Below are 13,687 nucleotides of genomic sequence, written 5' to 3'. Positions count from 1 at the left end.
CGGACTATTTTTAAGGCAAATCAAATGTTTAGTGCTGAAGAGTATGAGAAAACATTCTAACCACTGAAGCACTGATATTTACCCAACTTTTCTGATCTGGAACAAAAAGAGTCATTCTGCATATCCTGTGGGGTCTCCAGGTAATCAGCATGGCTCTCCAGCACCTGGACTGTCCCTAATATACCATAATTCATGCTTGGCAGCAAGGTGGAGAAGCTGCCACACGCATCTGTTGGAAACCTACAGGTCCCATCTTCCAGGAAACAACAGTGAGTGGGTTGAGGCAGCTATGTATTGTGCTGTTTCTAGTTTTCTGCTTGTAAATCAGTAATAAATATGTTGTCTTGAATTGCACTACTTCACCTTCCACTCTTTTATTCTTATCCACCTCCTCTTAGCTTTCCTCTGGCAGCTGAGGATTACAATGAAGGGTGTTATTTAAATAGTGGTGACAAATCAATTAAGTCAGCTGGATTTCTATACCAGGGTCACCTTAACTCTGCAAACCACAGAGCATTAAAAATCTGCTATACCTCCCTACTTACTTACAGGGGAAGTGGGTTTAATTAACCACGGCCTGAAAAAGGTTAAACCGCCACACAGAATGCTCCTCTGCAAAGCCCACTTGAATTAAGGACCCTTTTCTACGAACGTTAACTGTCTGCTGATGTTGCCTGAAAAGAAACAGCTTTAATTGCTGCAACACGTGGTGGGAGAATATGTTTGTCTTTCCCATCCTGGTAGTGAACACAGATTGCACCGGGGTGACGCACAGATGCAGGTGATCAGAAGTGCAGAGGTGAGGAACAACGCGCATTCAAATTCCCCTTTGGCATTTTGCCTTTGACAAACTTGACACGGCCGTTCTGCTCAGTTATCTGTGGACAGCTTATTGGAAGGCTGAAAAAGTCTCCCGAATCTCCCCGTTGCAATGCAGTGAATCAAAACACAATGGCAATTAGTAAGGTTAAGCCAAGTATTGATTAGGTGTGCTTTAATACAAGCCACGGTTGCATGTTATCGATAGAGCACTCTATCTAAAGGGATGAACACAGTACAATATGAACACAGTTCCATTAACCTGAATACTGGATGTCATGATATTGCATGTTCTTCTCTCCACCTCCCCCAAGATTTCTTGCATCTTATTTTCTCCCCTGAAAGCATTTGTTACTTTGAGAGTCATCTCCTTTTCACATTTTCTAATTTTTAAGTTCTTTTATTTCTTGCTCCCCTGTACACAGTCACTTGTTTTTCCACTGCCCACATTCCTCTATCCCTCTCAAGGTTTTAATTACATCAGTGGACAGGTAATTTAACACAGGGCACCTTGCTCCACGAATTCATGCCCTATTGCACATACACTGTGGCTGCTGCCCTACAGAAACACTGACTGTATCTTTTTAACATTGTACCAGCAGAAACTGGTTCTTATCCTTCCATACATCAACGTTTCACACTTCTCAGAGCTGCTGATGCTTCAGTTCTCATTAGGCGGTTTTTGGGCACTTCTTAATGAGCTAGAAAGGCTGAGGTCAGCCACACGGCTCACACACAGCTTGTTAAGAGAACAGGGAAAGATTTGAGTCTTGTGACAGTGCTTTTGCACAGGAGGGGCTGTGACACATCACAGCACTTGGAATGGAAAAACCAAAAACCTTCCTCGCAGGGATTAAACATTTTTCTGGTAAGATCATCCTCTGCTCTTCAGAGGGTTTTCTTGTGTGTGGATTTGGTTTGTTTTTTTTTTTTTAATTTTCGTTTTTCTCCTTTGAGTTTCTCTATATGTTTTTTGCAATACTGAAACGTTACTGATCAATCTTGTCTGTCTAAGGAAAGCTTATTACTATTACATCAGTGGAGTAATCAGTGCTATGAAAGCCTTTAAGGTGAAGTCCTGGGCATTTGCAAAGGCCAACCCAATGCCCACTGCTGTACAGAGGCTCTCAGCTGCACCTTCATTGAGCACATCTCCCTCACACTGTAACATACACACACCAAAAACTTCCACTCTTGACTTTAAGACTTCTATAAGTCTTCTATAAGTCTGCAAATATCACTGGTGTTCTGTTTCGAATTATTTGTGTTAAGGTAAACAAAACACATACCCTAGTGCATGTCATTTCAGAATCCTTGGCCGTGTATGCTGGCTGATATGACACAGAGTCAAAAGAAGAGCCATACCCTTCCAGAGCTGCAGGTGGACATCAAGTGTTGGATGACAAAATAGAACTAGAGACCTCTGCATTGGCAACTGAATCCCATCTCAGAGTTAATACTTTTTATTTATTACCTATTCACAGCCTCGCTCCCACCCCAAGGAATTTACAGTCTATACTCTGTTAGATGATGCCATTTTGACAGCACAGTGTGGATCTTTGAGGCTTGACTTGACCTATTAATACAAGTTACTGACAGTGCTCTCACTGTATCTTCCAGAGAACAGCAAACTAGCTTCAGAAATTGAGAGGAATGAATACTCTTAAATCTAATGTCAGTGACTATGTCTACATCTGCTGCAAAGAAAGGTCTTCAAAATGATTACAGCATTCTCACTTCATTAAATGCAAAAATCAGAATAGGATAGAAACTATTATGCTATTTCTTGGCGAAAAAAACACACTGAACTTCCCACTGTGGCAGAGGTGCACACCAGCAGGTAGAGCCTAGGTGTTCCTAGTACTGTTTACAGCCAAGCTTGTGGACATCTGCACAATCAGATGATGTGGATGATGAATCTATATTAAGCGCCATCCCCAAGAAAGAATTCAGACAGCGCTGTGCCTTTGACTTGTTTTCCTTGTGGACCTTCTCCAAGTATGTAACAACTTCATCTGAACACAAGCAAGGTCAGATAAAAAGTTCAATTTCATTCAGTTTCAGCTACCTAAAAACTAAATGCCTCAGTTATACCTTCAGAAATAGCATAAGCAACATGGGTATTCCCAAGGGCAATTCATTTCTCTACTGGCAGCAGAGCCTCATGATTAACTTTGTCTAGGAAGCTAACTTTTAGATGAAATTAAGCAGGGAGTTGCATCCTGGCAGTCAACTCTCCTATTTATTTCAAGTGATAGACCTTTCCTCTGTCGCTTGGTACAGTGGTATCAAGAAACCTGCACCCATTAAAACAATATTTCCTTCAGAGGAAGGAATTTATGACTGCAATAGTGTCTTTTGGCTTCCAAAAGCAACCTGAGGCAGCCCCTAAGACAAAAAGAAATACAAGTGCCATTTATCCAAAAAAAGGGATTGCAAGGCATAAAAATGATCACAAGAAACTTTTTTTTTTGTGCTTCAAGTACTCTTGCTTTCCAAGCAAGATGCTTGACAAACTTTCACTCAAGAGAGAAGTGTACTGTGCTGCACGAAAGTTGATGCAGCCTTCATGCTGAGAAGTTACAAAAGGTTGAAAACAATCTCTTTTACTTCTACATCTTTGTAGAAGTAAAAACTGTCAGTCTGTTTCTTAAGGGGAAACGGGGCCTAAAACCTCACTTCACTGTGGCTTTGCTGGAACATCTTTATTTAACAACAGCATTGCTGCCCATCCTTCTCAAAAGGCACCACAGGCATTTCTGGGGTGACAACCAAAAGCCACATAACTTTCCAAAGTTTCATGTAAAAGGCAGTTTCACTTTCTTATTCATATTTATGTGTGAAAGTAAAAGCAGTAGCACAGAAAGATGAATTTGACATCATGGGAGCTATATTAGCTTATGCAGCCCTTGCCATAAGATCTTCCCTTCCATACAAAGTAGATGCACAACACCTTTCAGAGCTTTTCTGTCCTGCATGCAAGGTGCAGGAGCAGCTGACCAATGGCCAAGTATTTCAAGCTACTGAAGTGAATTGTCTGTACATTTCTTCTGAGGGTTACACAGTAAAAGTGCACTAAGACCACCTTGTTGCAGGAAGGTCTCTTACTCTGTGAACAGCGTGCCCTCCTTGTACACTTTTGTGCTAGACTAATTTTACTCCTGTATACATGCTTAGAATGCCCCTCCAAAAGGTGCTTGTAACCTACCCTTGAGTATTTGGTGTTAGATTTTCCCTAACACCTATATATAGCAAGGACTTGAATGTGGGGCTACCCTTCCTCCATCTCCACCTTCAAACATCTTGCAACATAATGCAGTTGTGGCTTCTCTTGCAAGCCTTGGGTTTTCTGCAGAGGGAAACTTTCCATCACTTGTGAAAGTTTGCAGAGCATATTTTCTGCAAAATCCTCTACTACACAGTTGCTTAAAGCTAGTAGGGACAAAATGAAGCAACACAGACTAGCCCTTCCCTCTCCTATTGACTTGTATTCGTAAGAAGGGAAAAGGAAAGCAAAGTGTGGCAACAAATACAATGTCTTAGAGGTGGCAATGCACACTAAGAAGTACCCAAAGTAACATGTTGGTTTACCACCTGCATACCTCATTAACCATCTTTAGCTCTAGAATGGAAAATACTTGACCCTGTTCAGACTCTCTGACTCTTCAAGGCAAAATGCCATGAAGATAAAGGACATCTCTTTCATCAAGCTGGAATACTTAAATGCCTTATTTACAGTTGCCTTCACATTCCTCAAAGGCCTGGTGAAAACAAATGCGTCCAGTAGGACTGGAAAATTAAAGCTATTTTGGAGAGTGGGAAGAAGGGAATTTCAGAGGTGCAGGGAATTCTCTGGCAGCTGTCCCATCTCCTAGATACAAAAGGAGAAATCTCCTACAAGCACTGAAAATCTCTGGTGCTGAGCCATTAATAGCTTTATGGGTCAAAGCCTTCACATCTTTGAAACAGCTCATGGGCAATAGCTAAAAGGGCTACACGTCCCATCCCAGATACCATCTTGGTTTAGTGCAGACAGCTGCCCTTCTGTCAACCTATGGACATACATTCAGTTATAAAGCCCATAAAGCAGAGACAACAGCAGTAAAATCGGAAATGAAGATAACAATGGTCTTGAACTGTAGATGTCTAATGATGGGGCATAGGTGAGAAGTCCCTCCCTGACCCCTAGTTCCTTTCTGCATGGCAACAGCATTTCATCAACTATTCCACAAGAAAAATCCAACTTTTAGAGAGTCAAGTGCTATTCTCTATTCCAAATCTAAAAGACAGGCTCTTGTTTTGATATCCCGCTTCCTTTCCATACACACACAGATCTCTGAGATGTTAATAAACCAATTCTTTCAGCAAGAGCATTGACCTATATGAGCAATTACTATAGAGGAACTGAGATGAAAACAAAATCTGAACCCTGAAACTTGGAAAAGTAGCTAAATATAGAGCAGAAATTCATCTTCTGCCTCTCAAACATTATTTTTCCCCTCTCAACTGCTGCTTTCAGAAAACTCTGGTATGGCATGATTAACAAGACACTCGTTTAATAAAACAACAGCTGTTCAGCTGCTTTTTCTTTAGTTCTTTTTGCTATTTTTTTAAGATAGATGCAAATTAAGACTGTCTGTTTAGTTGCCTAATAAATATTGCAAACTCCACTCAATCTTTATGTGAGGGCTGGAGAAAAATTTGGAGTAATCTACCACTTTCCACACTACAGCTTTAGATCCACTGCAGTAAAAATTCTCTCTCCCGAACGCTAGCAAAAATATCCTCACCCCATCACACATATACTTCTCGAAAGGGAAGCATTTCAACTAGAAATCTTTGTATGTACTTACTGAGATTGTACCATTGTCTAGACCTATGGACAGCCTTCTGGTTTCCGGGTTAAAAGACATGCATGAACATGGAGCTGAAAAAAATGAACATGATGATGAAGTTAACAAAACTGCGATTTTCTTGAAGTTCTGGAAAGCCTAAAACTAGCTAGCATGCTTCACCGTGCTTCATCATTTTGCCCCCTTCCAATAGATAAACATTCAAAAAAAAAACAACAGTGCTTGTGCCATTCATTCTATCCTATCCTATTAGGACATGGATTAACAGTTATTTATTGCTCAGTTCCTTCATTTTTCCTTACGAATGCTTTCTGAAAGTGGGCATGAGGCATGTTATACAAGAACTGTGCTGGTGTATCCACATGAGTGGTACCTGACATTTCAGTACACATTTTATATTTATTTAGCTGAATAATTTGGGCAGTTTTTATAAAAACAAAACAAAACCAAGCCATTTGCCTGCCCTTTATCAGCAATAAAAGAAAATGCTGTCAAAGACTCACATCCTACACCTGCAGTAAGAAAGTGAACTTGACTCATTGTTAACAGGAGCTGACCTACCAGCCAGTACGAAGAGCAGTCAGTCCAACTGCTCTGTGGTCATTTCCCCAGACAACATTATTACACTATCACATACTATGGCCAAAATACAAGACTGTGGAAAACTTGCCACTGATTCTTACATCAACACTAATAAATATCAGGATACACTCTTAAATTGCTCATAAATCAGTCCCCCTAGGATATGGAGAGGTTTGCATACAGGGTAAAATCAGACTTTTCTTGTAATAACTCAAGTGATATGCTTGGTTTAATCAAGATACTGTGAGGCTGCATTTAGAAGGCAGGGATTGCTTTTACCATCCAGCACAGCAGCATGCTGTCCCCACAGAACCCTTCAGTAATCACTTCTCAGCACTGTGACTAGGGACAGGCATCCATCCCCTTTCTGTAGTGGTAAGACCATTGATTAAACCATATTTGTGTAATAGATGTTGAGTGCAGTCAGACGTGCTTTTAATTCTTTTCCCCTCCTTTTTAGTTTCTTCTCTCCGCTGTGATTACATGCAGTGGTTTTGTTAGTAACTGACTCGGAGTTCTTTGTTTTACAGTGCCATGTACTTGCTATATTCTCCATTCGAACAATGTCTTACCTACAGTTGTACAGCTCATAGCTCAGCAGATCTTTGTTAGTTAGCAGCTGAGCTATATCACAGCAAGGAAAGCCTGTTTAACAAAACCATTCTACCTCTAGTACTGCACACCCCCAATACATTTCATAAGGGACAACTAATTGCAAGCAGGAAGCCAATCACATTCACATCCAAGAATTAAATTAAAGAAAAGGCTTCAGTTCAAGGGAACTGCCAGAACAGAAATGCTACATTATGGCTACTAACAGTAATGAAATCATTCCTTTCTGTACCTCTTCTTCAGAAAAGGCAAACTCAAAGCTTCCCTTCATATGGTGGGATGCTGCTATGATACTGAGACTTCCAGATCATAGTGGAATTAGGATGTTGTAGGAAAAAAATGACAGAGACAAAGCAATTCTAAGTAAACATCATACCCTTTTAAAAGGCACTTAATACCAAAACAGGCATATTCAACATTCCAGCTTTAAAATGTCAAACAGTGTGCATACGTTGAAAAAACTATCAGTAACTCTGAAGATGACAAACAGTTTACAGAGAAAAACTCAGTTAAATTAGCTATTTAAAGTATGCTTCTTCCAGATAACTCAAAGCACTTCAGATACAAAAGGTACAAGCAAATATGAGACACGCTGCTAAATAAAGGCCACATTTGAGTTCCAAACCCACATGTACTTTGTCACAGCAATGTGAAGATACTTCGCTATAATCATTTTCCTAAAGGAATTCTTAAATAACATGTACTCTTGGAAAAATGAACGTCAGCCCTAGCTGCACTAATGCAATTGAAATGGCACCAGTTGCAACCAGACAGCAGCAGCTTATACTTTACATGAAAGTTAGACACTTTCTTAAGCACTTGGGCTCATTATAAGGAGGGGAACAAAAAAGAAAAAAAAAGAAAAGAAAAAAAGAAAAAAAAGAAAAAAAAAAGCCCTAATTTTCTAAGATGTTAAAGAGCCTTTTAAAATAATACCGAGGAAAAATAACAGCACTTTGAAGACTCTCCACTTTAACGTCTAGCTATGATTTGGATTTCACACTACAAGAGGCTTGATCTGATCTGATGGGCTGGATATTCTTGACATGTAAGTCTGGCTGTATTCTTACATATAGGGCAAATACACAATAATGCTATGATTTTTTGCCTTTGAAAACAGAAATCTTGAATTCCTTCATGCTCTAAACAACGAGTCTCCTCAATTAGAAGCTGACAGAAGAGGAAGACAAATACAGACTTTATACCTGCATTTTCAGAGGGCCAGAAGTGGCAAAATGGAAGACCTAAGGGTTGTGTTTTGCTTTGCACAGTTTTGACCACCTGCTTCAATGCAAAGTGTTAGCTAAAAAAAAACATCGTAAGGCCATGTACTATCTGCCTCAAACCCTGGGTATTCCATTATGATAAAACCTTTACTCAGTTCTCCATCTGCGAGAGGCTTTTTCTGGTTGGGTTTGGATCTACTGTGGTCATTCATTTTTGTGCAAAGCTTTCTTGTATTGACTATGATACCTTCTCATAATTCTGTAAAAAGGTGTTTTTTTTTTTTCCTCCTGTGCAGATACTAACAAAAAATGTAAAGATCACACACCTAACCATGAGGATTAACCTGCTCAGAGGTCCACTGTTAACACAAGTTGTTCAGACAACTCTGACATGACGTAGTCAGATATTCAGCTTACCTAGTTTGCTTTACTGACCACACAACTGTGTATTTTTGATAGTGGCTCTGCCTGTGGTGGTTCTTGAAAGCAGACTGAGTTCTACCAGTGGTTCTACCACCTCCAGCCACCAGCATCCATGACCATGTTCTGTCCAGAGTTTATCGAAGGCCTTCTGGTGCTTAATGCTGCTGTGACACTCTGGCTGAGAAAGCCAGCAAGAGACCACAGAAATGATATCTGCCACGGGATGTTTCCATTACTCTTCTCTTTGCAAAGGCTTGGCTGTGCAGTGACCTGATTTGAACACTCACAGCTCACTCTTTCTCAAAAATGGGGCTGCTGTGTTGTCCACTATTTTCTGAAACACCCATGGGTTGGGCAGAAAACTCTGTAACTGAGGAAAGCCCACTCCTAAATAGCAAAAATGTCCCCAGTTGGAAGAACCTACTGAGCAGCTATATAATGGGCTTCACATTCAGAACGCACTGATGGCTCCATTGGTTGGCAGAGTCTGAGCAAAGCATATGGCTGGCTCAGCCTCAATGCCTCATCCTCCTAACCTCCCAGAGGTTCTGTCTGCAATCTCAGTTATTAAGACTACCTAACAACAAATTATGAAAGGGTGTGGGTCATGCAGCACTGTAACCAGCCATGAGTCACGCTAATGGGTAATCTGTAGGTGGGACTGCCATTCTCACAGCTTGCTAAGCAGCACAAAAGCATCATCATGCCTACGATTTTTCTTCTGAAAAGAACCTCTGTTGTTCTCTAGACAGCAAAAAACAACGTGAACCTAAAGCAGAGGACAATCCAAAAAGGTGATCCATGCAGAAACAGACAGAAAGCAAATGCATGCCCGCGCAGAGGCTAACTCAGAGCCCTCCCTATGATTTTAAAGCATAAAGCCATGGCTGATAACTTAATTGGCATTGCTCCAGTGTTTAATTATACTTGATCATTCTTGAACCTGGTGAATAACTCAGTACAATGTAAATGTCTCATGACTCAAAAATTTACCAGCCTGAAGTGAAGGAACAGCATCAGGTGCTCAGACTCATGAAGGAACTCTAAAAAAGCCCCCTCTGAGTGGGTCTGGATCTACTCAATCTTTTCCAGCAAAGCTATTATTACTGGCAATAATGCAGCCTCTCTACGATCAGTAGAAGAGCTAAGATGATTTTAAAGTGAGAAGTGCCACTTCATAACAGTTTGTCTGAGGGAAGCAGACCTCTTTGGACAGATGAGGGGAACCAAAGCCATGGCTACTTATTGTTACAGAGGTCCACAGTCTGCCACATCATTAGCTGCTTTCCAATACCTTTTGAGCAAAATTTTGAACAGAAAATACCTTTGAGGCTTGACATATTCTTATGAGTCCATCCATCAGCAAAGGAAAAAAAAAAAAAACAAAAAAAAAAAACCAAAACTTTCTCTCTATTTAGCAAAGGAATGCTTTCCTTGAGCAGGCAAGCAAACATTGAGGCCACTCTATGGCCCCAAACTGATGATGCCATGGTACTAGAACTGTTTAACATTTATACGTACTAAACATTCTCTGCATCACGGAGATAGAAATCCTCTTGCAAATCTGACGTTAGCTTAAAATACTACTTTCTCTGGAGAGTAACAATGCCTCAATGGGACTTGACAAATGCTCCCTGATCTGCTTTCTAGAGACAAGCTAGCCCAGCACATATGAGTTAACTGAGGAGCATCAGCATATTTCTGCAGCAGATGGCCTGCAAAGTTTTCTCCTGCACTCAATACAGGTCATGACAGGGCAGTAGTCTCTTCAACCACCTCTAGGAAAAATGGACATTAATCTGCATTTTCTTTCAAAGCATGAACAACCTCTTTGGGACAGAAGACCTACAGTAGATGATACTGGAGAAATTCATGATGAAGGCTTGGTTTTCGTCATCTAATTGTGGGGTAATATGATTCTGCTCCTCCACTGGAAAACCAGCCTTCTCTGTCTAGTATGCCCTCTATTGTATTAGCTACTGCAGGATATTAAGTTATTATCAAATAAAACCATTTACCATTGTACTCTAATGGACTGAGCACATGCAGTAGTAAGGGCAGTGATTTATACTGGAGACTTACAAAGCTTTATGGACTCCATTAGTGGTGGAACACAGGACTACATTTTGAGCTTCCACATTTGTAGATCCATATTCACATAAATGCTCATCCCTTCCTAGCATATTTGTATGCTTTTGCTGCTGTAATCCCTGATGCCTCTCGGGAACATTAGCATGCAACTTGGTAAAGCTTCACAGAAACCGTGAGAGCTACTCAAGTACTGAATTTAATATGAAGTGGTAAGGCCACAAATGGCCATAAACATTAAGTTTAATCAAATAAAAAAAGGCATTGTGCAAATACACAGTAGATAATGAACGTTTCCTTATACTTACATGGCATTGCATGGTATATGCTGGGCCAGTACTGTCCACTGTCTCTCTTCAGCCAGACACGAACCGTTCTATGAAAGAAAAAACAAAACACACGTGAGGAGGAATGAAAAAGCAACTATGAATGAAAACAAACCAGCAATGCTGAATGCACAAGACTATGTTCAAAATGAAATTATTTCACTGAGAAGTAAACACACGAACTCCTACAGCAGGCCTACACATCAAGCACAGATGATGATGATGAGGGAAGCCCGTTCCTTGGTACGATGCAGTACCAAGCTGAACACATCATACAAGGCAGCCTGGCAGTCTTCCTCTGCTCTGTCAGTTCAGAGCTGCTGTCTTCAAACAAGAGCAACTAGACCTCTTGCAGTGCTCCAACACTTCCACAAACACATCAGTGGTTTCCCTCTGCTGGAAAACCTTCCTAGTCTTTTCCTTGCTCATACTGGTATCATATTTGCAGCCCCTGTCACTCAATTAGCATGCAATGCATCCATGCCCATCACACACGAGATGTTTTTCACTTGTTTCCTGAGCAAACGATGTGAAACTGATGTAGAAGCTGGGCCATTAAATATTTATTATTTCAGCCTTTGGTATCATTTGCTTCTTCTGGTCCAATCTCTAAAACTCCTTATTGGGACTCATTCCCAACTTTGATTCATCAGCTAATGTCATCAAAATATGCATAGTGCCACTAGCTAAAGCAGCTGGCAGCCAGTCCTCTGTTAATCTCAGCAGTCATCTCCTGATTCTTCCTGGACATCTCACTGTCCTCCCAATTTCAGCCAACTCTTACCTGCCTCACTGTTCTTTGAATCCTTATCTCCAGTTTTAACTAGTGAAATTTGCATATAATTCTCTATTCCATTCCTTTACTGATTTACACTAAATGTATTAACCTTATCCAAAATACTTAGTTATCCAAGACAGCATCTGGTTAATGCAGCACAGTACATTTTCATTCATGCCATCATGTCTATTTTCCTCCACCAAAGATGCCACATGGCAGTAGATACAAGAGGGACCTAAAAAACCCAGTGTTGAATATTCTCTAGCAGCAAACCTGAAGTTTGCATGTGAGAGCACTGAGAAGATACACACCAAATGAACAACAACGGCTCTGTCCAATTAATGAAACATGGAAACAAGGCTTAAGGAGAGGAGTCCATGGTAATAATTCATGCTACATCTTTACCACAGAGAAAGCAGATTTCAGTCCTTTTTAGCCAGAAAATTTTACAGCAACACTTTAATACAATTTAGTACAAGTTGATCTAAAACACTACACATGCAAAACATAAGAACAGAGATGTCACACGCTCTCGGAGCTACGAGAGATGGTTTAGTAGCTTGTGGCACTGATAGGAATGGGAGGGTGGTTGGACTAGATGATCTTGCAGGTCGTTTCCAACCTTGTGATTCTGTGATTCTGTGATTCTGTAATACAGCAGCTCAAACTATTTATTTGCCCTGTCAATAAATTAGTGTGCAAACTTCAGATTAAGAGCTGCACTATTCTATGCTCCTGGATTACAGATCCTCCAAATCAGTTTTCTGCTCATCCTGCCCTGAATCCAAACTGATTTTTCAGCACATATTTCAGAGACCTGAATATATGGCCACTACACAAGCTGCACCGTGTTACAAATTTCTCACATTTACACTTCAACATTGTATACAGCTCTAAAAAAAAACCAAACAACAGTATCTCACTATATCTCCAATTCCCATTGTCATAGATCTCTCACAAATCACTCAAAACCTAAAAATTCAGTATAATTGCTTCCTAACTGTAGTGGCTTTTTTGAAATGAACACACCAGCAGCTCTCCAGCAGATGTGAAGTAAAAGCACTAATACCTGTGCAGTGAGAGTGCCAACCCTTCTGTCCCTTCTTGCTTTGGATGGCTGTGCCTGTTGTCAGAGCAGCCTCTGCATCCTGACCCCAGCACAAAGGGTTGGGAACTCCCCATCCTTCTGTGGCTGTGCCCTGAGTTTGGGACACATCCAGCTCTGCTCATCAGAAAATCAAAGTGCTTGAAAAGCTTGAAGTGGAAGTGACCTTAAAGACTATCTAGTCCCAATACCAAAGAGGTGGTAAGAAGGTCACTGCAATCCTGAAAGTGAATCAAGCTCTGTTTCCCAATCGGATGAGCTCATGACAATGTGTTTTCAACAACTGAAGTGGGAATGAACACTGCATGCACAAGAAAATACTGGGATGTATCATAGGGAATTGAAATTATTCAGTTTGAAACTGCCTTGAGGATATGCACCAATACTCAGTGAGAGACCTGTTTTTTTTGTCCATTCCAATCCACATATTTACTGCTACTAGTTTCCAAACTCTTGAGCTGAGATAACGTTGTCTCTTCTTCCCACGTCAAGGTTCTGGCAAATAATAAATTCAGCCTGGAGAAGAGAAGGCTCCAGGGGAACTTATAGCAGCCTTCCAGTAACTGAAGGGGGCCTGCAGGAAAGCTGCGGAAGGACTTTTTTTAAAGGCATGTATTGACAGCATGAGGAGAAATGGCTTTAAACTGGAAGAGGGTAAATTCAGACTAGATATTAGGAAGAAGTTCTTTACTGTCAGGGTGATGAGAAACTGGAACAGGTTGCTCAGAGGGGCTGTAGATGCTCCCCCCCGGAAGCATTCAAGGCCAGGCTGGATGGGGCTTTGAGCAACCTGGTCTAGAGGGAGATGTCCCTGCCTATAGCAGGGGGTTGGAACTAGATGGTCTTAAAGGTCCCTTACAACCCAAACCATTCTA

General features: G+C 40.9%; 1 protein-coding gene across 1 annotated transcript in view; it reads right to left on the bottom strand.

Moving 5' to 3' along the window:
• The window catches only part of WDFY2 (WD repeat and FYVE domain containing 2), a 67,205-nt gene that overhangs the window by 23,686 nt on the left and 29,832 nt on the right, over nucleotides 1–13,687 (bottom strand). The window contains exons 2-3 of the mRNA XM_048934697.1: nucleotides 10,912–10,979; nucleotides 5,673–5,746 (exon numbers count right to left, since the gene is read on the bottom strand). Coding sequence (XP_048790654.1) covers nucleotides 5,673–5,746; nucleotides 10,912–10,979 — 142 coding nt within the window. The remainder of the gene's footprint in view (nucleotides 1–5,672; nucleotides 5,747–10,911; nucleotides 10,980–13,687) is intronic.

This window comes from Lagopus muta, chromosome 1 (genome assembly GCF_023343835.1).
Source record: "Lagopus muta isolate bLagMut1 chromosome 1, bLagMut1 primary, whole genome shotgun sequence".
Taxonomy (NCBI): Eukaryota; Metazoa; Chordata; class Aves; order Galliformes; family Phasianidae; genus Lagopus; species Lagopus muta.
Note: the sequence above shows the minus strand (reverse complement) of the source record. Positions and strands in the feature narration are given on the sequence as shown.